Source organism: Motacilla alba, chromosome 2 (assembly GCF_015832195.1).
Source record: "Motacilla alba alba isolate MOTALB_02 chromosome 2, Motacilla_alba_V1.0_pri, whole genome shotgun sequence".
NCBI classification, from domain to species: Eukaryota; Metazoa; Chordata; class Aves; order Passeriformes; family Motacillidae; genus Motacilla; species Motacilla alba.
Window position 1 is genome coordinate 79,980,906 of NC_052017.1, and position 27,693 is coordinate 80,008,598.

The following is a 27,693-nucleotide window of genomic DNA, read 5'->3' on the forward strand; positions in this document are numbered from 1 at the left end:
TCACAGAATGAACCAAAGCCTGGCCCTTGCCCAAAGCAGCAGCTTATGATTGCGGCTGGTTTTCTGCTTTCTCTTTGATGTTTCAAGCCATATGCCTCTTCTGAGTAAAACATAAATCATCTCAATGACTGCCCCGAAATCCATCAATGCTCACTCTGGACTTTGGCCTTTGCAAGGTTTTCTAGTGTTCTGCTGCTTTGTCTGTATTTTTGATCCTGCACAATGTATGCTCTTTAATAGGCTGGGTTATCTTCCCGATCCTTTTCTATTTGACCCCTTTTTTTTTTTTTTTAGATTTTTTAAATTACCTAAATTACCTATTCCAGCAGGATTATATGTCACCAGCTGATTGTAACAATAGTTTAGATCTTCTTTCAAAACTTCTCTGAAGAGAAATACCATGTGAAGTTACATGGTTTTCAACACCACATTGTATTCCTGTCATTAAAGGATAATGGTGTGAGCAAAATCTTAGTCCACATTTGGATTCCTAATGAAATTTATCATAACTTTTTGTAATCAGTTGTATTTCTGCATCTTGGCTCTGCATTTCAAAACCAGTGCTCATCACCCATCTAGAGTTTCTTTTGGCCACTGCTGAGAGGAGCTAAATGAGTAGAGCACACTGTCCTGAGCTAGAGTTCATCAGCTTGCAAAGAAAGAAATTCTGCTCTGTCTCCTTGTCCTTTATGCCAGAAGTTGTAGCATATCTTAGATGTGCATAATGCCAGTTGGGTCTTCAACAATTTTGCCAATTGCTACCTCCTATTCCCCTTACTACGGTCTCAGCAGAAATCCCTGTGTGTACTGAGATGCACAAGTTTTTTCCCCTCCCTGATTGATTAGTACTGTAGAAATAAGATATATTGCCCTTGCCTAAAAACACCTTGGTGTCCAAGATGCCAAGCAAAGATCTTACAATATACTTCAAACACACTTCATTTGTGGGTTTAAATCCATAGCGATGCATTTGAAAATTGGAATGAATGGTGTCCTTTACTTAACAGTCTCTTTCTCACTCGTTTTTTCTCTCTCTCTCCCTTTTTAATGTATGTTTGTAACAGGCATTCGCCCAAAGTGGTGAAAGCAGCATCTCAGGTCCTCAATAGTATGTGGCAGTACAGAGACCTGAGAAGTCTCTACAAGAAGGTAAGGCTTGAGTTTTTTCTAGATTTTTTTCAGATCTTTCAAACCGTTATCCAAATTTGGGGGCTGAGAGACTTTAGACCAAAATATTTGTTTATGTGACTGGAAATTCACTTGGAGTTTAAAGTTTCAGATACTTGAAGGTTTTTTTTTTCCTGAATTTCTACTTTTAACATAAATATGCCCTTTGAAAATATGTGTGGTGGTGAAAAGGGGGTGTGAATTTGATTTTGAAATAAATTCATACAGAAGATGCTGCATCTGACAGCCCTGGAGAGTGAAATCCTCTGTTCATTGAACAAACGTATGTAAGGTCTCCTACTGGAACAGTCTTTCTTACACCTCCTCACATTTCTGAGGAGATTACCAGACTTCCAGCCCTTCAGCTCCCAAATTTCCTCATGAGATTGTAAACAAGAGTATCTGAAGGGGAGGTGCTTAGGGACCAGCTACATATGGAGCTGGGCAGAAACCTGTAGCTTTGTTTCTAACCAGCCTGCAGACAGTGACATCATATACTTGGTTTTCAGTCTGTTGAGTCCATAGTACCATGCCATTCCCACAGGCCTGCTAACCTCTTGAAATTAAATTGCAGTAGAGTAATACAGCACTGTGAAACAACATTCTATACAGCTTTTTCAACATAAGTGTCTACTTAGTAAATGAAAATATTTACAGTAATTCTTGCTGAATGTTGCCAAACTGAATTACGTTCCATGTGAGTATCAGCCTGCAGATTTAGTTCTTCAATGTCTTCTTGCTTGGAATGTCACATCTTATGTAAGTGATACTTGTATTTGGAATCTCATCAGAGAAAGCTAAGACTTCATCTTCAGTTCAGGCCCTAGTTAAGGCTGAGGCATAAGGATTGTGAAGTAGGGAAGGTTCACAGTGGTGTGGTCTGTGTTGTATGTATTCTGCACAAGAAAATAGCTTAGTTACATGAAATGTATGCTCCAAATCTCAAGCTGGCAGAAGCTGACCCTCTGTGTGAAATGCTGTTCTTTTGCATGCCTCAGCCCTGCTTGTGTCAAGTCTGGGGAGTGAGGAAGATGATTGTTGAGTCTCTCCCATTGTTCGCTTCCAGTATTTTCAGTTCATCCTTGGCAGCCCTAGAGATACCATATGTGAAGACGTTCCAAGCAACAAGCTGGTCCTCAACTGTCCCATTAAGAGGTGCGAACAAACATGAGCAGGCTTTTCTTGATCCAAGGCAGTAACACACTGGAAGCGTGCATAGCCTGACTTCTGTGCTTGTGGGTGGCTGCACTGTAGAGGCTGAGCTGTTCTGCACTGTAATCTCTTAGAGGTTCTTACAATATCTGGCTCATGTCCAGCCTTCTGTCTGTATATATATATATGCTGTGATGGAAAAGCAGTTTCTGGGGATGCTCCATGCAGGAGGTAATAATGTTTGTGCTGTGTGGCTGCTGAGTTTACTGCTACCTAAGGGACACTGTTGGCTGCTGGTGTGACTGCTGGTGATGGACTTACATACTAAGCATGCCCAGCTACTAAGTACCTTGCATGCTTACAAGAGCATTTTCCATGGCCACAAATACATACTTGTGAGATGGAAAATAGGGCAGGCTAGCTTTAGAGGTGGCTTCCCAGACACTCATAGCAGACAGATCATCTATAATATCTATATTACTTAACTCCTACACAAAATCTTAAAATGAAGATCAGTCTCTGCTACGTATTTGTATATTAATTACATAAATACATGCCATTATATGTGCTGTTAAGCCTTGTATAAATATGATTTCCTTTAATAAAAATGTTCAGATAGTTAATTTTAAATACTCATTTTTGTTGAAATACATGCAATAATCTTTACAAAATTATAATACTTATTAAACTCGCCTGTAATAGGCTAACTCTTAGGTTGTCTGTCTGAGCTTAACCATTGCTTGGAAGGCAATGGCAATGGTTTTATGATAGGAAAATTAGAGAAGCTTGCATTATACTAATAGTCAGCTACTTATGTAATATAAAAATCTGGATTAATGCAATCTTTGTTTTATCCCATTAAAATATATATATACCAGTAAAAATGAATGAAGGTAGAGTGTAATGAGAGCAGCACTTTGCAGTGTCTTGCACTTGCACAGCCTTTTTTTGAAGTGCAGGTAAATCCTGTTGCATAACCATCAGCAATTTGCTCCCATGTTCTGAAGTATCTATACAATTGCTTTCAAAGAATTGGCCAACAGAGACACAGTTTTGTATTGTAATACAAGGAAATTGCAAGCATCCCATTATAGTTAAGTGAAAGCAGCAGCACTTATCTTGTGTTTGAGAAACAATATAACCAAATAGTTTGAATTGTGGCATATTTTAGAGCTACACGTTCACAATAAAGTAAGAAGTTGTAAAAAGAATAGAAGTATTATTCTTTGTATTAATGGGCAAAGAAGTCAATACATGTTTACTGCTGATACAGTAGCAGTCAGTATATTTAGTGCAAGTATGACTGGATCAGCAAAAACACTAAAACCTCTTTCATTTTTCTAATTTTGCTCAACATTGCAAGGAGCATCCTACAGCCAGCAGAAGATAAACTGCACAGACAGAGATCCAGAGTCGGGGATTGGTGTGGACGCTCTTTAAGTCCACAATATCTTATGGACTGTGTTTGCAGAGCCATGCCACAACCTGTACCCTCCACTGGAAGGTTCTATCCAGTGTCCAGGGATTTCCAGGTCATGGAAGCTGTGTTGTGGCTTTACTGGGACACACAGACTCTTAAGGCTGGGCTGGCGTGGGAAAGACATAGAAAGTAAACAGCCTTCAGATCTGTGAGCGAGGCAGTAGAGTTAGATAGTCCTCTGTAGACTTGTGCTTTGAGGGGAAAAAATCAATTTTGCTCCCTGGTGTGGTTAAGTTGGCACTATCCTAACACAGTCCCAACAAGGAAAAGTTATAAAATGCATAAATATTTTTGGTCCTAAAACTGAAAAAAAAAAAAAAAAAAGGCTTAACAAAGAGGAAGCAATTAATTTAGTCTTAAAATGAAGGAGTTGCCAGCCACCCCAAAAGTTGCAGGTCCTTCATCATGCAGGAGCTCATCGGAAATACTGCTTAATTTACAAGCAATAGCTGGTACAGAAATCTAGTCTGAAAAAGTCCACCAAGAGGAAAACAATGTTCAGGTTTAGTCACATATAGGCAGTGATTAGATGATTGAGTGTGATTAATTTCTAGAAAGGAGGTGATAACATTTTTCATCAGTAGAGGAAATATGGTCTCCTGAAGACAATATCATCATTTTCAAACTTCTGTTTTCTACAAGCAAGACATATATTTTTAAGTGATCATTTATCTGTCTCAGTTTTCATGAGTCTGTTCCAAATTACTTAAAATCTGATTTTCAAACATCCGTAATGGTCCCATGGCCCAAAGCTGCATGGGTGGGTCCGTGGCTCAACACATCGGAAAAACAAGGTACAGGAGCTATCCCACAGCTTGTTTCTATGCTTCAGCCTCCTGGTACACCCTCCTCTTCACATGTCTTGGTAACATCTATTATTGAATTAGCAGGAGAAATAAGTGCTGCTTACAGTGTCCAGAAAGAGACATCCTGCCCCATTTATGCTTAGCCTCTTAAGAGCTACTACATGGCTTGGTTAAAGGTACCATTTTTGACTCAGTATCACTGTCCCCTCTCCAGTCTCTAGGGTATTCACTGGTTGAATGTTTGGGGACACCTGAGAATACACAGGTGTGTTTATAAGAGAGCAAATTTCCATTAGCTGGTAAACTCTTCTTTGTGTCAATATTCAAGAAAATAACCAACTACTCTTAAATACAGATAGCTTGTTAAATTACATGAGGAAATTTGAGCAAAAGGGTTGTGCTAAATGAACTTAACATGAAAGAAAATTTATTAGCTAAAACCAAGCTTCAATTAGTATTAAATGTGTGTAGCATTAAAGAGCTGGAGGAACTGTCAGGAAGAATATGTTTTCTGTTAATTGGTTTGCTTTGCCTAACCACTTAAGCTCCAGCGAAATATGTTTACATTCTATCATTATATTTACACTTACTCTGTCTTCCAGTGTGTAAGTAGAGGTCGTGATAAATTTGTAGAAAATATTTTTCTTTCCCATTTATTGTGGAAGGTTTCTGTTCTGCACGGAATATTGGAAATGTTTGTCCCATTCACCTGCCATCTGAATAAAAATACCACCCAACATTGGAAACCAGGGAGGCTGCTCAGGGCAGTCGTCCTTCAGCTTGTACTGTGCCATTTACAGCAGGGATGCTTTTGTGATAGGCATTTAATGGAGTCACTCTGAAGATGGCCTCGTCTGTCATTGGTTAGAAAAAATACATAGAATTGCCTGAAGTCTTCTTAGCAGTTAAGGCCATGTGGATATAGAAAAATACTTGCTTTTCATATGACTTTCAGAATAATAAGAAGATGGTTTTATGAGAAGTTCTTTATGACTAAATGCTCCATAAAAATTGACAGCATTAAATTTCAAAACCTTAGTCTCAAGGACTTTTAGAATCTAAAGTCTTTTTTTAAATAAAATATCCTACTCACCTTATAAAAATGTTAATTACAACATCCAGTCATGTAAACTTGGGACACATCATTTGGATTTTCTTCTGGTATGGTTATTATTATCAGTCAGACATCCCCCAAAAGGAAGCTGGTTTAGGTTAAATTTATCTAGTGAAAAGGTCTGTGCAGAACTTAAACCCTACATTAAACATCTAAATTCTAAATCCAGAGCATAATAATTCCTCAAAAATAGTGGCTTGACTTGAAGGAACTATTCATGTGTTCAGATTATTCATGAGCATATGTACTTTGCTGTGCTGATCTTTCAGCGGGGCTTAATTTATTTCTGTACAATTGGCAAAAGCTTTTTCAGATTAATATGTCACCCTCTTAGAAAAAGGATGAATTAATTTAAGATAAACCCCCTTGTGTAATATGAAGCTAAAGTATCATTATAGAGAAGGCATTGTCTAGAGCCCATTTTTATATTAACTATGAAAATGCAAGTACCTGATTAATAAATGATTGACTGATTGATTGATTTATGGCAGTGGGCGTCCCCAAGCTTCAGTGTGACTGATGACAGAGGATTTTCACCAACCCACGACTCTGGGTCATGGCACGCTCAACATACTCTCTCCCAGAGCCAAGAAACCAGAATCTATTCCCCAACCCAGGTATTCTGGCTGTCACCTGACCAGTCTTGAATTGTTGTGTTTCATGCATACTGAGATTTGTACCCAAAGCAGTTCTTCAGGAGACCTGTGAAACAAAAGTAACAAGCTCTAACAGGAGAATGTGTTCTTAAGCTGCACAGTTTAATTCACCGAACCCTGCAGGTTCTAGATGGAAAGTGCCTCACTTCACTTAGGAGAGTACCTGCAAGGAAGGTGTGCAGAGTTCTGCTCTCTCTGAGGACAGCACATACCACTGTCAGGGACAAGTGCATTACATTCAGTTCCCTGACAATCCTTCTAGCATTTCTCTGATCTCTTTCCTGATTGTCTCAACCTTTCAAAGAGACAGGAGGCTGCTGATAAGCACTGTGTTGCAACAGCATTTCAAATTTGTCAAGCACATTGCTTTGTTTTCTGGCACAATGGCATCTCTTAAGAAAAAAAGCAATGGCTGGACATTTCAACAAGAGGATCCCAGATCAACTGGTAAACTGGCACATCTGTAGAAAAGTCAGTGTCCAAGAGTCAATTAAAATCTTAAAATGCTAATTTTCAAAATCTCTATTAAGAGTGATAATGTACATTTCCTTCAGACAGAATCACAGAAGGGAATTAGCTGCTTTTTTTTTTTTTAATATCTTTTTCCATAATAAAATATTACTTTGTGGCGTTATGGCAAAACCAAAATACAGTCAACATATGCACAACATCCTATGAAGTCCAGGGAGTGACTGTGTTTATGTCTGTGCATCCTGCATGTGTATATATATATATGTATATATATATATATATATATACAGACATATATAGACAGTCATACATATATATCGGTATATTATCTCAGATAAAATATTTAGAGGAATTGGAATTTACATGTTTTTCCTGGCCCCACAGAACATATTAGCTATGCTATTTCTTTAATTATTTTTTTTTTGCTCTAAGTTTGCCTAGAAAAGAGAAGACATCAGAGAAGACCTCATTTAAATACTCCAGACATAAATATCTTTCAAGGTTAGGGTAAATCCTTTTCATCTTTAGCTAACAGGAATATAGCATTTTATCATCTGATACATTACATTACTTTCTTTTGTCAGTTAGGAACTAGGCAAAGTCCTAATTTGACTTTAAGTAAAGGAAATGTGGAATTTTTTTGCTGAACTAAAATGCTCTCAGGCCTTTTTAAAGTATCATCTGATTAACTTTAGTGGAAAGAAATTCTGTAACCAATATAGCAAAAGAGTTATAGTCTACAAATGTATACTTTTGTTTTTTCTTTCTTAAGGAACATGTGATTTGCCTTTAGTTGAGCATTTTAAATGTGGCTTTTTATCAATTGGCAGTCTTGCAAAATACTGAATCCTGAAGTTGTCATTGGATTCATTATTAGAGAAAACATTAGGATTAGTGATTTTTGTGTGTGTGCATTCTTAAATCTGCATTCTGTGCTGAATATTACTTTCCAGTGATCATGTCAGATAGGTTTGCCTGTCTCAATGCAAGCAAAAATATGAAGAATTTCATCATTAAAGCAAAGGCATATTTTGTATTCTGCAGCAAATAACAGGTAGTTGCTGCAGAGCAAAGAATAATATGCTAATCTTTTCACAATATTTCTTAGAGACACAAGAACCTCTTCAGTGAGCAGTGATATGAGAGTCTGGAACTTTGTTTTTACCTTGATGTTAGTTTTTCAACATAATTTTCCCTGGGCAGCATGACCATATAAACTCACCATTTAAATCACTTCCTCTTTTGATTGCATAAACCTTCCCAGGGACTGTTTTTTTAAGAATCATTCAAACCTTTGGCAAGAAAATTTTAACATTTCTGGCTTTTTGATTGCCAATTGCCTACTTGAATAGCACCCTATTTGTCTACACAATAGGAATTTACATATCATGAGAAAAATCATGAATCCTGAAGGGGAAATTGTGCAAATAAATTGAACTGACATATAGAGGCAAACTCTTTGGCTTATGCAGAAGTAGTCAGGAGTATTCACATAAGAAAAAAGTGGTGTAAAAACTACTCCTGGATTTTTAAAAATAGAGAGAGAAAAATCTCATCATTTGTAAAAACACGTATTGTTTTCACCTAGCTGCGCTACCATTCAAAATCTTTTGGCTACTTTTTTAAAAAGAACAATTTTTTAAAAGACCAGAATTTTACAAAATGCTAAGTCAAACTGAATGTTGTTTTGATTTCCTTTTAATGCTCATAATTATCATTTCACTAGTGGCGTCAAGTGAATATGTTCTGATTTCCTTGGCTTTTTCATCATCTCAAGTAATTTTTTTGTAGTCCTGTTAATTTTCAGTTTATTAACAATCTCAAACAGTACTGGAAAGATAGCAAGTGATTACTATTATAAAAATACACTTTGCATGGCCTAGAGAGCATAGAAAACATTCTGCAATGCAAAATACTCATGTTCTTACCTATATCACAATGGCAACACATTGAGTATCGGAATATTTGTTTCCACATCAGTTGTTAGAAGGAGATGTTCTCAAATGTTTTATCCTTATGGATTCCATTATTTACTATATATTAATAATTGTTATTTATTTTAATAATTTTGCATTTTACATAGTCAAAATCTTTGTGATGCCCTCAACAAAAATTTTTTTACTATGCAGTATCACCTACCATTCCTTTATTTGTTTCAGTATTGACATGTTTCTCTCTAAAACATTTTCCATGTCTATTATGATATTGAAAATATTAATAGCACTCTGAGATAGTCTGGGCTGACTGAAAATTCAATACCAATAATCATTTTTCATGAAAACAGACCTGCCCTTACTTGTACTATTCCAATAATAAATGAGATATTTTTAAAAAATCAGGTATGACAACTGAGCAGAATTAGACCAAAACTAATTGATTTTTTTTTTTTTTGCAAATACTTCTGTGTCTGTTGGACAACATATCTATGTGTTTTGTGGTAAATACCTTTATGTACATACATGTACACCTATACACAAACGGGCTGTGCTGATGTAAAACTTGAACACAACCACAGAGTAGATTTAGAAGATACTGCCTTTAAGTATGATGCCTGTAATACCCATAGGTTGGAAATTGTGTAAAGGTTCTTCACCCAGAGGGTTGCTGGGCACTGGAGCAGGCTCTCCAGAGAAGTGGTCACAGCACCAAGCCTGACAGATCTCCAGAAGGGTTTGGACAATGCTCTCAGACACATGGTGTGACATTTGGGGTAGTCCTGTGCAGGAGCAAGAGTTGGACTTGATGATTCTGACAGGTCCCTTCTAACTCAGGAGATTCTGTGATTCTATGTCCAAACAAAGTGACCTTGGGGATGTGTAAAGAAATAAAACTTAATGGTTTTAATTGTGTGCTTAGAAAGTATCTACAGCTATAGCTGACTGTTGCTTTTTCCCTGAGGCGCTAAGGGCATGATAGTACTTCCCTCTAGCGCTGAGCGTTGTAGCAAGCAATAATTCAACAACCAAATTTAGTAGTAATTTTTCACATAATCACTAAGGAGTGCTTGGAAGCTGGCACCATTCTCATCCAAAATCTACTACATTCAAGAGGTACTAAACAAATGAGTAAAGAATCAAAGTTTATCCAAACAATTCTCTAGGATGCACCATATATGTGTGACACTAAAGCATCCTCAGCATTGATGCTGAGTCTCATGGTAAGCTCTAGCTGATTCATAAGGGAATGATGAGGTATTTTTCACTTAAAAACTCCAGTCCACTCTAAGGTTGCTAAGTACAGATGTAGAAGAGACAAATTGAATCTCATACTTGTGTAAAGTCTGTCCCCAAAGTACTCCACCCTTTGAACTTTTCTGAAGAAAAGAAAATTTAAAATGCAGCCCAGGAGTCAGTACCTTTAAGTTAAAGCTTTCTTTCTGAAGGGAGCTGTGTAACTGAAGTTTCTGAAATATCCTTAGGGTAGAGCTATGAGGAGGCATCCAGAATCCAGAAGGTTATGCATAGGTCACATCTACAGATGTTTTTTCAAAAGTATGGTACCTCAGAATAAAATTGGATTTTAATATTTGAATAGAACGTAGTGACCTAAGAAAATTAACTACATATCTTTTGGTACTGGGAACATTTTAGTCCATTTGAATAATGTATTAAATGTTTTAAAACTAATATAAACATTAATAAATGGCAAACAATGCTTAGCTGGATTCATATGCAGAATACTGAAAAAATCCAGACATCTTCCTAAAGACTTTCAAAGGTGCTTTAAAGATACATGCAAAGAGAAACTGTTTTTAATTGATGTCAATATTTTTCTCCAAAACTCATTCAAGGAATAGGATTTCCACCATTCTGAATAAAATGTCATATTTCATTAACTTGCATGCTTAATATTTGCATATCTAGCTTCAGACACAGATCAGAGTAGATGTGCAGTAAAGAGTATGGGTGAGAAACTCTGTTCCTCCCAGCAGACTCGAGCAGGATTGTTGGATGGTGTTGGATGGCTGCTTACAGTTTTGCAAATGAATCAGAGTAGAACTCTTACTTGCAGTAATAGCACACTCATGGAGCACACAAGGGAGGGAAACGAGTTAATTACTGTGTCAATCCCAGCAAATTTCTGTCTCAGAGGTAAATAGTTGAGCTGGGAGAGTCAGTGCATAACAGTTGGTGTCTCTGCTGATGCTGAGCTGTGTTGCCATACTTGCACTATCACCATCCTCATTCTTCTGGGTTCTACAAGGAGGTCAGAAGTGTGTGTTCAGTATGGCTGGTACATGTTAATTCAATCAAAGGTCAGTGAAACATTAAGCTGCTGCATCAACATCCTACTTTCAAGTCTTTGATGTTCTACATGATCTAATAATGGGTGGAAGGGTAATAATATGAGGAAGTCCTTCTCATTTCTTCCTTCTTCTCTTCCTAAAACTGCTAATGGAATTCAAAAATGCCCTAAATATGTCTGCCATTTGAGACTTTAGAAAAGAAAGAGACCTTATATTTTGAAAGGAGTCTCTTTTGTAGTATGTGTGCTTTGTTCTGAGTGTTTTACTTCCTTACTTGCTGATACAGTTTGTCTTGATGAAAGAGTTGTACCTAATTCTTCCTGCAAAAAGTACAAATGAGAAGTTTCACTGGAAGTTTCTGAATTAGTTTATTAGTTTTAATTGAACAGAGTGCTTTTAGAGAAAGTTGAGGATCCTCTAAATTGAGAGTTGTAATCTTTGGTCCAATAGTATGTTTCTCTTTGAGTTAACAATACTTGGCTTTGTGAATCGGAAACTGTTAAAGGTGTAGCAGTAAAAAACAATGTGCATTTCTCATTGTTAATGTCCTTGTGTGTTGGTGAGCTACATGTTCAAAGCAGAATATCCTTAAACTCACACAGGTCAGCAGTAATCCCTCGCACCTCTGATTCTCTGATTCAAGTGTATTATGCACAAACTTTTCACCTAAAACCAAGGACAGCATGAGTTCCTCCAGTGAATTTTCTGAAGTGGCACTGATTCCTATTATGTCAGACAGCTCCATATTTGAACAAAATGATTCTCTGTTTTCAGCTGCACTGCTGCTGTTTGGGAAGCACAAACTTCTAATGGCTCTTGATCACAGTCAGTATCATTACAATACCATGTTCTTTATCATAAGGGACAATGGTGCAAATTTCACTCTGCTAATGATTTTTTTTTCATGTTTTACACTCATAGGTATAATAGAAGAGTTGTATCTGATTGATTTTATGGTTTAATGCATGAAAAGTAAGAGGTTGATTGGTTTCTAGCCTTTGGAAGGACAGTAGATTTAAGAAACTTACCATGAACATAAAGTAGTAGTTATCTCTCTCCTGAAATTTTGTGGCCAAGTGCCACAGTTTGCATTTCTAGATCATATACGTATTAACATAGGTGGAATTGCATTACTAGAATGAAAATTACAATACAAATAAAAAATCATTGTACATATTTTTTTGTACATACAAGATACAAGCGAGAATAGTTCTTTTGTGATTCTAACAATTTAAATTATATTATCTCCTGCTTATATACATTATGCAGGAGAAAATAGAAGAACAGAAATTCTAGCTGAAGGACCAAGTACTGCTTTCATTTTCTCTAAAATATATTAAAACAATTTTTTTTTCTGTATAAGAGGCAAAGCGATGCTTTGAGAAATGAATTTATTTCATTTTATTGCAGTGTTTTGAAAGTTTTATTTTTTGGCTGCATATAACCTTAGCAAAATGAATAATGAACTCTGCCATATCTGAAGTCTTGTCCTTCATGCTTTGCCTCACATACAGTTCTCTTTTCTTGCAGCTGTTTCATTTATCAGATTAGGTCTTGTCATCTTTGCAATTCACACAACAGGAAATCAATAATTAATTCTGGATAGGTAAAGCAATGCCTCACTGATTGCTTAAAACATCCAAGACTTGCGCTTTATAAAACCACCGGGGATAGTTTCCTTGCTGTTTCTCACTTGAATAGATTTGGCAAGTAATTAGCACTTATCTCTCCTTCATCATGTGTCTCTTCATAGCTAAAATCAAGGGATGAGGTGTAAAATTAAGGTACAAGATCTGTGATTAGAAGATGATAACAATGCACATCAAAAAGTGCATTTGAAAAAAAAAGAAAAGTCACCAAGGCCATCTGTGGTATTTTGAAAGACGAAAAATGGATGATACTGTCAGAAGAATATAGTACCCCTTGCACTGCAATGGAAGAGAAAAACAGGGAGAGAAAATATTGTAGATTATTTTGAGGTGGAGTGCTGACAGTGGGAGAATAATGATGTTGCTTTCAGAGAAGCTGAGATGGAGGCTGGGAGGTGTATATCTCATTTTGGAAAAAATGAGTTTAACCACCGATTCTGAAAATGTCACTTCAAAGAGCCTACAGAAAACTTAATAATCCTCAGCCAGTTCCAGACAGTTTTGCTGCTGTTAACGACTGTCTGACTAGGAGCCCTTCTTTAAGCTTCATGCTGCCCTAAATACGTATTTCAATATCTGTTTGTCTTTCGGCTGCTTAAGCATTGAACTTCTGCTGTGTCTGGGATGCAGAAAGGGTCACTTCTAAGTAAAGGCCATTTGTACACTGAAATTCAGGGCAAGAGGACAAGAAGCGTTGAGGTCGAGCCTGCTGCACGGGATAGGAGACAGAAGCACTGCGTGTGTCACACAGCAACATGGGAGCCCCAGCATCTGGCACAGAGACAGGGGGCTGAGGGTCCCTGGGAGAGGTGGCTCCAGTAGAGCTCTGCCCCCTGCCTGGCCTGGTCCTTCCCTGCCTGGCCTGGCTGCTGCTGCACTTTGCCTTGGCTCAGGTGATGGCATTGCTTCCATGGGGCTCTCAGCAGAGTCTCCATCCTCACCCCCCCCAGTTAGGTCTGTGCAGAGGAGGAGGGAGAGGTCTTCCTCAGAGGCTCACACAGGAGTGGTACTCCCAGCATGACCTTTAACCAGCAAACAACTGGCTTCATTTTCATCATGAAAAGGCATGGGTAGGCTGTGCTTTCCTTTAACCACTTTGGCTAACTTCTCATCCAGTCACCAACTCCTGCTCTTTTATCCAAATTAATGTAATATTTTTAAAGCCCTGAAACTTGATGAATTTCTCTTCTAAAAATAAACGTCTGGCTTCCATAAGTTGTGGAAATGAGACTATAAGCACAAATACTAAAATCTTCAAATTAGGATGAGCTTCAGTGATGCATGTCTTCACTTTGGGTCTATTGATTTTGAGTACTTGGCTCATAACTCTTTGGGAGAGGAGGGGAAACATGACACTTGAAGTCAGCAGCCCTTCTGAAGCCATTGAAATTGCTCCAGAATGAAGGATTTAAACCAAATGGATATGTAAGCTGGGAGAGCACCAAGATCTTCCAGGCTCAATCCCTACTCTTCTCTTGAGCAGTATATCTTGATTTACCTCTTCGGAAGCAAAAGATATAATCCTTGGAATAAAAATGCTAATACTCATTAGAATTGTAGAGTAACTGATGGCAGTAAAACAATGTTTATTCACAGTACATGGTAAAGCAGATCAATGCCCAGGAATTCTTTTCTGGAAACAACAGAAGCAAATCCAGAATAAAACAATACTTTGAGGAGTCATTTACTGTTAATCGGATTTGACAGTGTAAATTCAATTTGAATTTGTAAATCCAAATTAAATTAAAAATTAAAAAACACCTTTGGGTTTAAATTAGATAGTTTATATAAAACTAGTTGGTTTGTTTTTCAGGAGTGTTTCTAGCATTTTTGAAGCTGTAAGACTTTAGTTGAGATCTCTCTTCCAAAGTAAATACTCTACTAGTACAAAGGCAGGGGCTTTTTTAGAGAGCAGTTGTCTTGCCATCTCTTCCTCAGCAGCTCACATTTTCTTGTCACCCCCTCCAGTGGTGCACAGGTTCTGTTGGTGGGGACTAGTAAGTTTCTTCCCTTGCTGCCACAGGGCTGTCTTGGTGTCTTTTTTGAGAAACATTGGGGAAGGTATTTATTCTTTCACTTTTATTAAAACAAAATAATATGATCCCAGATTGTAAATCCTAGTAAGTAAGGGTGGTTGGTGGTGATTGTAAGAAATACATTATTTCAGAAATCCCATGCAAGGGCTCCATGAGATATTTATGTGGATCACCCCAACTTTGTGACCGTTTCAGATTTCTCACCACAGTCAAGTCATACACATAATCTTCATACAGCAATGTATGTAGATTATTTGATCCAGTTGTAATTTCTGCTTTGTCCTATTAGAGTTGTGACAGCAAATTCCTGCTGAAGAATTGCCCAGACCAGTGTAAGTCTGATGAGCCTTGACTTAATTCACATCAGATTTATCTTTTGCTATAGACGGCGTCACACTGGTGCACACCAGTCAGGATGTTTCATTTAACCTGACAGTGCTGCTTTAGCTTGTGGAGGAAGCAACACTCAGAGTAGTGTCTGGCTGAGTTTCAAAGCAAGTAGATCCTATGTTACATGCATACTTGCCTTGTTGCTGTGTCACATACTTCTAACACCACAGTGGGTCTAGTTACCGATCCCTGCAAGAGGTTATCTATCAAAATTTCACATTTCTACAGCTCGTAACCATTACGAGAACAGTTATTACTTCGATTAATATCCTGGAACCAGTAAAAAGCTGGCTTATGGATAAGGAAGTAGGATGACGAAGCAAGTCTGGTCCTGTGTGCTTCAAGTTGTCTGTAAAATGTCTATTAAATTAGGTTACAAGAGCATCAGACCTGAAGCAAGAATTAGCATGCTGGCAACGTTGTACATCTCAGGAAGGCAGGACACAACATTATCTATACTTTTTCAGGCTTTAGGTGGTTTTTTATTGTATTTTTTGCATCATTTTATTTTTTTCTCTCTAGTAGGAAATTTCCATTTACAGGAAGTTGCTCTTCTCTGTTCCTGACAATGTTCAAACACCTATGGCCAGGAGTCAGAGCAGACTGTGCTTTTCAACACTGAAAGATACTGAACCATCACACAGTCATCATACATCGTACAGTTTTTCTAGAGCACTCAGTGTTTTCGAGTCAGTGTCTTTTTGTAGATGTTGATCAGTCAGAGGATAGGGCTTGTTTTCACTTTTGCTGCCTGGCTATTAGCACATGGACTGTTGTGGGATTTCTTTCTGAGTGGATGCTGTGAGGTATCCAGGTTCAGTACTATACCCTTCCTGACTCCTGGACATTCTTTGTTCCTGTTGGGAGCTGTTGGATCAACATGTTGTCAGTTCTCATCAGGACTTCATTTAATTCAGTCTTCACAATGTTACTGTATTACAAGAGAGAAAATGGTGTGTCTGACATCCACCTCCACAAATCTTCTCCTCAAATCAAAGACTCCACTACCAGTGACTTCTGAAAATTTGAAATTTTTGCAAACACAATAGAAATCTGATTCCCATTTTGCCCTTACACTTTAAACACAAAGAGAATAGCAAGAAAAGAAAGAAAAAACAAATTGTATTTTCATGAGACACATGCAATAGATGTTTGGCACAATAAGATTAGTCACCCTGACAAAATAATTATTTTCACATGGGCCTGATGAAAATGATTTATTTTCAAAATGACTGAAAGTTGAGCAGGGAGGTAAAGAACCTGTTCTCCCCTTAAGCCCAGCAAAGTGTTCAGAGAGGCTACGATATCACTTTCATTTTCTATAGCCATCATCCATCTCCCATCCCAATTTTATTTCTGCAGCTTTTTCAAGAGGATGTTGTCAGAAACACATCACTGCCAATCAAGCTTTAGCATTTGGACTTTATAAAGTATACTTGATATAACAGTATAATGGATATATTCAGTATAGTCAAAATATAGACAAATGCCCAGTGGAAGATGTGCTGGAAGGATGTATAATGGTATTTCTGTACTCTGGTTGTTCTCTGTCATCCTGTAGTGTGCAGTTGCCACCTATCAATTAATTTAACAAAATACATTTAACATTACATTTTAAAAATCCATCCATTCTGTAACACAATTGCATTGAATTGCTTTCCAATTTGTCAAATCATTTTGCCTTACTCTTCCTCTCCTAGATCACATTTGTGGCTAGTAAATTGGTTTCTTAAATTCAGTCTCACATACTTTGGTCTTGAGTTAGCTTTCTTCTCTGCAGGGCACTGCTGTATTCTGTACCTTTAAGTACCCAAGTCAATTTAATTAAATTTCATTACAGGCAGTAGACCTGAAACAAACTAATGAAAGCAACCATCATGTCAGGTGGTATTTATCTAGCCATTAAATTGAAAATGCCCCCTTTAGGCTCTTAAAAATTAGTTTCAATATTTAATACTAATAGCTTTTGGAATTGTTAATGGCTATAGTTTTAATAAATTTGTTACAAACTGTTTACCTTTTCAAGGCAACAAGCTTGCTGCTTGCACCAGAAGAGAGCTAAAGATAAATAATTTGAAAGTGTTTGGGTTTTGAAATACTGTGAGGTCTGGGAGCTGCCCTCAGTCTGTGGAAAAATACAATGAAAGTTGTCATACAGTGATAGGAATATGCCTTGTTTAGTCAAAGGCAATGCCAGGTCAGTACAAAACTTGCCTTAGAGTTTATTGTTTGCCTCACTTGTGTTATTGAACTGATTTGGCTGGCCAGCTTGAGAATTTGTAGCAGAATTTATTTAAAGACCTCATTATAAGTACTATTGTCGCCAGAGAGAAAAATGAAAATTTGCAGGGAAGAGAAGAAGGGAAAACCTCAGCTGCAGCAAAGACTGCTAGTGCCAGCATCTGAAGCAGCTCCCCTTGCTGCTCAGGCACCTCACAGTCCTGCGTCTGAGGAAGCAGCATTGACAAAGTACCTGTTGATATCCTGCACCGCCAAATCAGTGCCTGTGCTGTTCCTGCAGAGTCCGTGGGATGGTGCAGGTGTCAGGGATTTATTTCAACCGCTTCCCATCAGAACCAGGCTGCAGGTATTACTGCATACAACACCAGTGGAGTAGGCAACAGGAAGAAAGACTTAGGGAAAGACTCTTGTCACTTTTTTCTGAACAATATGCCCGGGTTTTACTTGAGGGAAACAAGAGTGCAAAAGGAGAGTATACTTGGCCATGACCGTATCCAGATCCACAGAACAATTCTACCTTCCTCTATGTAAGCATGGTTGATGTCTCTTCTTTTACAGGCAGAGAGTAATGAATAGTGCATCCCTTTTCCTTTTGTCAGATCTAAAGTCTGTTCTCTTCATAGCTTCCCCTTCTTCCATCTGTTTAAAAGAATTCTTTTTTTAATAGAAATAAATTCTTTTCTTGAAAACTGCAACACCATGAGATATAGTCACCTTTCTTGTAAGAAATTCTTAACCCCAGAGGAGAAAGAAGAACCATTTTTCTTCATCAGGATAAAGGCATGGGCTTCTTACATGTTTGCTCCTTCCGTTTCATAATAGAGAAATGAATGCACAAGTTATTGCCAACCAGAGACAAAAAATTAAGGCTATATGTGTTACTTGTAGTCTTGGATAAGATTATTGGACTTAAGCTATTCATTGTAGCTCTAACTATAAACTATTATGTCTTCTTTAAAATACATGTATTTTATTTATATATATATATATATATATACACATATCATGTATAGTAATTTCCAATTTGATTTAAGAAGTTAGGGCTTCACAAATTTTTTTCTTCCATTATCATGAACCCTCCCTCTAGCTTGGAGGATGTGGTTTATCTAGAAACTTCTTTTTTGGAGACGGGATATAGATTGGAAATGTTGTACATAGAAAATTTTGGTTTGAGGAAGTTGTATTAAAGTTCAAGTATTTCTTTTTTCAAGTTACTCTTACTATTTTTTATTAATTAACAAGATTTCCCTCTTATGTTTTCTATGGGTGCAGTTCAGTGAAGTGTCCTGAACAGGAGCAATGGAGGACAAACAGTCACTGCTGACTCCAGGGAATGTCCTGACTGTACTGTAAATGCCATAGCCCAGATTTCATTCTTCCTCATTTTTGTCTTTGAAATTGCAGCTGAGATACACCCCCGTTTATACAAATGTATTACATGAGGAGTACAGTCACTCAGCACCCATGATTAGGTGTCACCTCTGGCTGTCCTAATTTGTTTATAAAATTTGCCTCTACAAGAAGTGTATCTTCTTTCCTCCTGCTCTGTCACGGTCTTGCTGAGTTCTCTTTTCTAAGAGTCTGATGGAAAGGGGATTTTCAAACCATCTTCTCTTCTGAGAGCCAGGTGCCCATGGTTTCTGTGGATGGAACGAAGTCAGACAGATATCTTGAGTAAAGGCATTTTGCTGGATGTGTGGTATTCATTGCTGGATGTGTGGAATAGCTGAGTTAGGGCGTGAGAATAGTCTTTATTATCCCAACCATGAATTATTATGCTGTGAGCAAGAGGAAAATCCCAACTGGCTTTTGATAATGTTTTATTGTGTTTTTTTCAGCGTTTCATTGCAAAACTTGTGTTTACCACCATGCCTGGTGCTTGACTTTATTTTCACTGAGCCCAACAGAAAGTGGGCATTTTTAAAACTGTGTGAGACTGGAAATCTCAATGTTACTGATTTAGATTTAACATTAAGCACTGATAAAGACAGTTGCAATCTATCAATACTGAAGGCAGTTGAAATACTGTCATTTAATAAGAACACTACCAGAAGTCAGTTTATGCTCTCATGATAGTTTCAGATTATATGTAACACATTTTTAAAAATGTGAAGTACATTATCTTGGTTTATTGCATTACGTTATGGTGCAGGAATAAAACATTAATTATTTAAACTTCCTTTTTTATTTTTGAACTAGCTGTTTCAAGTATTTGTATTAACTTTGTTGCTGTTTTTTAATACATCACCATGAACATAGTTTTAAATAGAAGGAATAGAATTTCATTCTGTATGCCTTGAAGAAAACTGGAACAAAATGTATTGATTCTTTTTCTCTCGTGTGTGAGAAAAAGGGCAGTTAGTATAACTAGGCTAAATTGATGTGCAGTCTGGTAATCCTGGAACTTCCCAATCTGCTTATTCCAAAACTCCCTATAAAATGGAAAATAGTTCAAGCCAGAATGCTGTTTGCAATGCAAAAAATTGAGGTGTGGAAAAAAAGGCAGAACTATTAAACAAATAGCATAAAACAGTGTTAATTTGAGTCTTTCTGAGATGTGTTATTTTATAGAACTTTCTACCTTTATTTTTAATCTTGCTGTGTCAGTGCAGTCAGCACATCCTATCCTGTACCACTAACTATATTTCCCACCCAGTGGCAGGAAGAAGACAACAGCCTACTGGTGTATCTGTAGTGAAAAGACCAGAGCAAAATACTCTGCTTTAAGCGGGGCACAGCGTGGCATTTTCACTGACCATTGTCACATTTCTTGGTGTTGCAGGATGGATGGTCACAGTATCACTTTGTAGCCTCATCTTCCACAATAGAAAGGGATCGGCAAAGACCGTACTCCTCATCCCGCACGCCCTCCATCTCTCCCGTGCGCATGTCTCCGAACAACCGCTCAGGTAAGGCCAGGCTGAAGCTAAACCAGAGGTAAAAATCCATCACCGTCATTTTCCCTGACTTCTGGATTTGTTGTTCACTCTGGTGGAAGGGCCCACAGTGTATTCTTTACTGTCACCAAATTACCTGTTCAAAATAGGATTTTAATTTTTTTTCATTAGCAGCTGGTGAAGTTTTACAGAAGAAAGATTATTCTGCAAGGTTTTGTCATAAATTCCTCCAAAATGTTTTCTTGATGGGGATTACCCGACTAGATCTCAGGGCATTGGCATCCATTGGTAGCACCAGAAAATTCTGTTGCTCACTTTGCTAGTCATGAAAGCCACTATGTGGTTTAGGACCATTTTGCACACAGCAGAAGTTTAAAGACCCACATTACTTTTTTTGTCAGCTTTTATTCAGGGTAGGTGTGTATGCATATGCAAATGTAAGTTTCACAGATTTCTTCATAACCCCTATAGCATATTTACACCAGCTATTATCAATTCTGTATGATCTGCACAATGAACTAATGTATCTCAACTAATGCCATAGTGGAAATTAATTTTTCTATCTAGAAATCAGGTAATCTTTCCCTCGCTTTGCTCTGATGTAAAACCTACCTTCTTTAGATAAAGCCATTCCCAGTGAAAAATTTTCAAGATAAACAGAGTGCACTGACAGACTTTAGGTGGCCTTCTGCTGCTTGTTCAATCAAATGCTGTCATTCCATAGGTACACCAAGAGTTTAGGATTAAAATTGCCTAACTTATTATTTCCATTATGCCATAGTTTGTTTTTTAAGAAAATTGTTTTGTTAATTATCTAGAAGTTGCATCTTAGTCCTGCAGAGCAACAGTTGAGGAGATGTGAAAATGTAGCCAGAAGTACACTGAGAGCTGCTATTCTGTTTTAAAAATCTGCCATTACACAAAAGGGCAAAAAAATCTGCCATTACATAAAGGGCTCTTGTTCCTTTTTTTCTTCTCTAAAATCTCATCTTGACTGTAAGTGCAAGGTACTTGAAATGTCTGGCCCTGAGATCTTAGTTCTGTCTCTTGCCAGAGCCATCTTCTTACTTCTGTTACTCTAAATTTCGGATGAAATTCTACTGCCGTCCTCAGTTATCGTAAGACTGGAAAAGCACAAATAATAGTGGCTGTTTCTGAAGGAAGAAGAGCCCATGTCATTACATACCAGTCAGCTCAATGTCAGTCGAGAAAATTGCTGGAACAAATAATCAGAACCTGAACAGCTCAAAGGTAGTAGGAACATAAGATATTACTTGGCTCTAGGAGTATCTATTTCTACATAATAACGTAAGTTGCTGTATGTCTGGTAGTATCCATATCAAATGCAAGCATTAATTCAATACCAACTGCTCTTATTAAATCCATCTGAATTCCTGCTACAAGAATTTGCAGAAAGAAAAGTCAGAAAGCACAATATCCTATGATCAGTAAGACTCTTTCACTCAGCAGTTTTATGGAAAAGCCTAAGGCAAGGTAGCCAACAGTTCAGAAAACATGCTGTGTGATAAATAAAAAAAATTAATGAAAAGCATTCACAAGCAAAGAGTATTGTTTATTGCCAGAATGGCAGAATGCTGTGCTTAGAGCCTAGCTTGGGTCCAGTACTCCTCCGTGGTTTTAGTAATGACCCAGATAATATGCAAAAGTTACCTATTACCTTTGTGGGTGACAAAAACCTGGGAGAAACTCATGTTCTCTGATGGGCATTATTGAAATTCAAAGTGATCCTTAGAAATTGGAGATAATGTTCAAAGGGAAAAAAATAACCAATCCTTCAAAAATAAGTTATAAGGAGAATGTCTGACTAGGTGACATTTCCTAATTTCTAAAACTCTTTAGAAATTATCTGGGGATTTTTGTCAGTTGCACGCATGAATGGGAAGGTGGAAAAATTAGGATATGAGAATATACTGAATGGACTGTAATTGTTTAACTCAACTAAAAGAGACAGGAGATGGAGACAGTGGGAAGAGGTACACACCAAGTCTACAAGCATGTAACAGCCAGCCATGAAGAGGAACGGTGTGAACTTTTTCTGCTTTCAGAGCAGACAATTGGAAATAATGAGCAGCGAGGAGTCAGGATAGACATTTCATAGCAGTGGGGAAAGAAAGCACTGGAACAGACTGCTTGGAGCAGTTATGTGGTCTCTGTCATTAGAGATCTTTAGTTCCATATTAAAATCTGTCAAAAATTATGTTGGTATACTGGATTCTACCTTGGGATAAAGAGTTGAAGTAAAACGAACTCACACCATCCCATCCTTCCCTAGGACTGGGTGATAACTGAGTCCTTTAAGAATTAGAGCAGAAAAACATTATATCAATTTTCAGTCTAATATCAAGCAAAGTCTTCATCTTTGCTTCCAGTAAAAACTCTGAAAGAGGGTGGTTCTGCATTTTAATGCTTTCCAGAAAGTAGTTTTCCTCTCATGGGAAGAGCGAGGGAATTCCCACAGGGAGTAGAGAGAGATGATTTTATCTGTATCAATCAATTTTGTTCAAAATACGAGAGTGTTTATAACCATTACCAGAGTATGTGAAACAAAATGTGTCTCTCTGCTAGCAGGTTTTTCAAGGTTTGCATTCTGGCCTGCTCCCCATTAGACTCAAGCTGCCATTAGCTGATTTGTTAGTTTAACGTCATGTTTCTTTATATCTGCCGGATTATCAGCTTTAGATTTACATCACTATTGGCAAACAGTTTAAAAGCAATCCCCAATTCTAATGGCTTCATAAGAAAGAACATCTGTCCCGCATTTGCTCTGTAAATTTAGAAGCCAGAGCCAGCAAAATCAATCAAAGAACAATTCAACATCACTTGTGCTTCCCTACTCCATAGTTGAGTGCGAGTACTTCACTGTTGTTCAACTAAAAAATGTAACATAGTTTAGAGATGCTGAAAGATATGCCTCAAGGTCAAGCTTCACAAAGAGTTTGTATTGCATTTTTAATTCTTTTTCTTGTCCTTGTTTTTGAACAAAGGCGTTGTTACTGGTTTTGAGCTTCTTTTTACATAGCAAATACCTGGCTGGAGGCAGGGAAGTGTGTAGGGGAAAGCATCAGCACTTTAGTAATGTCTGTATCACTGTGCCCTTATGAGGCTCTGGGGAGCTCTGCCACTCATGCTGTGCTCCTCCTGCCCTCCGACACAGGGAAAGTGCACTTTATTTAGCAACAACTAAATATACTGAGGTCAGTTTACTTGAAAGCCATTATTTTTTCCTTTGTTTTTCTTCTTTTCCTAAGCATTGCAAACTCTAAGGCTTCATGATCAGTGCCAGTGATCACCTCCACATTCTTAAGTGTGTGAGACTAGTTCTTTTTTTTGTTACCTGTGCTTTCCTCCTTTAGCTGTACCATGAGTATAGGTGATGATGGATTTAGTTTTAATAAAAATAGCTTAAAGTAGCAGTTGTTGCTTTAATGGCAGTTACTCACACATATAGATATTAAAAGACAGAGAAACTATTTGAGTTACCTTTAATTGTTAGGCATTCTTTGATATATGTTTTCTAGGGGAAAAAGGCTTTCTTTTCTTCCCTTTTCCATTAGAATAATTTAATTGGCTTATTTTCAAGAGAAAAGGGAAGAAAATAATTTTATAAGGGTTTTTCCCACACAGTTGAAAGTTAACAGTCTTTTCAATGGAAATAAAGTAACCATTTTGAGGAAAAAATGGAAGTGCCCATACCAGAAAGTTTTGACAAGTTAAAGAAACTGAAAAGCAGAAGGAGAAAAAAAATACTGTTGTACTTTTTTTTTTTTTTTTTAATATCGATCATCTTAGATGTTGGATGCAAGTAAAAAGAAATTTACATTCAGAAAAAAAAATTATGTTTGCAGTTGATTGTCCAGTGAATACATTTGCCTTGCCCTTGAAATAACAGCATATCTTCTTTTCCTCCATAATGTGGTAGTGTTTCTTCAATGAGCTTCATGTTAGAAAACTAACAGATACAAACTTTACTGAAATGCCTACTCAAGAGTTAAACCTTACATTCAATCATATATGATTAAAAGAAGAAAAAATCCATTTTTGTTATCTAGCAAGTGCCCCAGCCTCACCTCGGGAAATGATCAGCCTGAAAGAAAGAAAAACAGACTATGAATCAACTGGAACTAACGCCACTTACCATGGAAGTAAGGGAGAACACACTTCTAGGAAAGACACCATGACAGGTGAGATTTTGCTTGCATAGCATGTATAAAAATCAGCTGTGGTAGAACATGGATTTTATAGGATTGCCTGGGCTTGCTGCACTGTGGAAGAGTCAACCTGCTTTGGTTAATTCCCAAGTTTTAGCCACCTTGAGAAATACAACTGAATATATATTTGAATGAATACAACACTATGTGAAAATGGTTCTTCACAGAAGAAAGACTCTAAATCAAATTTTGCATGTCGCTTTTAATTTTACATTTGTTTTCATTTCAGAAGGAAGTTGGTTGATCACTTTGAATTAACTGGTATATTTGAGCATGTGCAGTGATCCCTAACATCTGTCTTTTGCAGGGAATGCTCTCCAGGATGAGTTACCTTATTTTGTATATCAGTATTCATAGGAAGTTTGTGGCTCTTTGTAAAGTTTATCCATGTTACTTTCTCAGCAGGGCTGATTCAAATGCAGTCATTTTCTGTGTATGTTGTAGCATCTGTTGCAGGTTTCTCTCAAGGCCTCTCTTCCCTGGCGAGCTCATTAATGTCTTAGCATTTCAGTAATTAGGAAATTTGGAGTGCTTTTCCCAGTGCTGTACCTCTTCCTGAATTCTCTTGCAAAATACATGTTGGTCTCCATCACCATTGTACAGGCTGATATAACCATTATTGAACTTTTTGTCACATTTATACAGTACCAAGCATCACAGTCTCCTCAAATACTGCCTCAGGGCAGGCAAAAAATCCCAGTGAGAAGTCTGAATGCCTGTTACCTTCTCCCATGCCCTCTGTAGAGGTCTTGCTCAGAGGCAGAATGGGTTGCTTACCAGGAACATGGTGACTCAGCATCAATCCATCCATAAGATCCATCTTTCAAGGCTGTATTCAGGATATGAAGATACTCACACTGTATCTACTATGTTAAATGGCATTATGTAATCAAAACCTAAAGAGCAGCCTTGGAACTTGTGTGAAAATGCAATATGGAATGCTAATTAGCCTGAAGGTGAAAATTTGAAGAGAAGAATGACAGTCCAAGAGCATTTGGAAGCCACAGAAATTCGGAGTGTCCTGAATGACTTCTGGGAGGTACTATGGGAATGTGCAGAAGATTCAGTCAAGGTACTGCATTTCATGTGTTTGTAATGTTTTGAGTGTTTCATAGTCACTGCACGAGGTAGTTTTCTATAACAGTTCAGTGGCCCTTATTTGGTTGATTGTGAAGGACAGCACTGATGTTTTTTCAGCCATTTGTCAAGGACCCATAAAGGGTGAATCTCAGGAATAAGAGCATCAGGCTGAAAAGGAAAAGGCAGAAACAGTAGTATTTTGTTCTAGCTGCATCTGTAAATTCAGACTAGCAACTTATATCAGGAAGTTCACCAAAATACAGTGTCTCCATGCTGAAAATTTGGATTTCCTTGCATATAGTCTTGCCTCTCTCCACACATTAAAAAAATGGACTTTTCTTTTTTTCACACCCCTTTACACTTTTTTTTTTAATGTAGTGCTTCTCTTGTCTGATTCCTACTTCCCTTATTTCCTTTCTCTCGCAGTATGATTTTCAGATTGTAAAGTTTGTACTGCCTCAGCAATCTTTACTTCACTTTGATTTTTCCATTGTGTTTTCCTCTAATATTGTCTTGTATTTTGTCGATTTCTGTTGATTATTTGGGTGGGCTTTTGGTAAGGAAACTTGAAACCCTTAGCATCATGCTCAGCTATCAACTGTCTTTCCAGCTCCTGAGCTCAGTGAGGGGGGGAAAAAAATCAAACAAATTCAAATAAAAAAATGTAGTATTTCACAATCTTACATGACCAATGTACAAATAAATATGGAATTAACAAGTAACTTTCTCTCTTTCAGATCACCAAATCTCTGCACGTTTGGTCTAAACTCAAATTAAACACCATTATAAGAACAAAAGAAAATTACAGAAGGAGTTTTGCTCGTCAACATTCAACATGGAATTTGTGTAACATGACTGTAGCTCATTAAATAATAAATACTTTATTTAAAAAACCATATAAAGTCAGTATTTGTGATTTTGTGAGACATTTTGACTTTGCTTTAGTGGCCTAATACAAGCTCATACAGCAAGTTTCTTGCGATGCCTGTGTTTCATTTTGTGCATCAGACAGTGCATTGCAGCCAATACATCCCCGTGGATGGGACTTAGATGAATGTTTTCTCAGGTTCCACCTGGCACACACATATTTTGATCTGCTCTTCTGCTTTGGTGCCAAGCTGATGTATTACACAAAGCTTTCTTTGACTTAGGGATTTTACACAGAGCGTAAAACCACAGCTGTAGTCCCAATTTATCCATGACTGTCTCCATGCTCTTCTCCAAAGCTCTTCTCAGTTTAGAGTTGATAAATTTTATGACCTTTGGGCTGGGACTGAAATGAAGGTTTTTTGATGGATTTTCAAAGTAGGAATGTTGGCTTCCTGCCATCCTGAGGATTTGTCAGGAAATCTCTGGGGAAAATGGAGAATCTATGAAGTAAACAGTTTGGCTGAAGGTGATAACTTACATTGATTTCATGAGAACAGATAAAAAAAGAGGCACAGTATCAAAGTTTTCATTGCCCTCTTCACAGGTTTATGATGCCTTTTATATGTACTGTCCATTTTCTCCTCTCTGTAGAAAATAATAACCAATTATAAAATTTTGTCACCTAAAGTATATTTTTAAGACAAAAACTATTATATTCCATTTAGGAAAATGGGAACTGTAAGGGCACATGATAACGTTATTTATGCCATGGTGTTTTCTTTCAGAACAGGGAAGATAAGACTCCTGTATACCATCATGGTACTCTTTCTTTGAGGTTTCTTTTACTTTTTTAGTTCCTTCACTGAACTAAAATGTACATCATAACCAACATGCTATGTCTTCTCTTCCAGCAGTAGAAAAAAACTTCTGATTAATTTATTTTTGCTTTGGTTGTGGAGAATCAATCAATCAATCATGAATACTTTTGTTATTTAAACTTAGTGGCAAGTCCATGCATATTTGGAACACAAAATACTACCATCAGGTGTTACAGGTGGTCAGGATTATTATTATTATTATTATTATTATTATTATTACTTTCAGAAATGATAATGTGCTGTAATCTTTTCTCATGCCCTTACCTCATTTTTCACTGTGCAGGAAGGTGGCAGTTGTAGTGACAGGTAATGATCTCTGTTACCTAAGATT

The 27,693-nt window shown here is 37.3% G+C and overlaps 1 protein-coding gene across 8 annotated transcripts in view; it reads left to right on the forward strand.

Annotated features, from left to right (window-relative positions):
- Positions 1–27,693, forward strand: part of CTNND2 (catenin delta 2) — a 640,288-nt gene that overhangs the window by 604,839 nt on the left and 7,756 nt on the right. For 6 of the 8 annotated variants that reach the window (XM_038129852.1, XM_038129853.1, XM_038129848.1 and 3 more), the window contains 4 exons: positions 1,065–1,149; positions 6,211–6,336; positions 20,191–20,317; positions 24,376–24,507. In XM_038129852.1, coding sequence (XP_037985780.1) covers positions 1,065–1,149; positions 6,211–6,336; positions 20,191–20,317; positions 24,376–24,507 — 470 coding nt within the window. The remainder of the gene's footprint in view (positions 1–1,064; positions 1,150–6,210; positions 6,337–20,190; positions 20,318–24,375; positions 24,508–27,693) is intronic. The other 2 variants (XM_038129851.1, XM_038129854.1) reach the window with 1 other exon arrangement.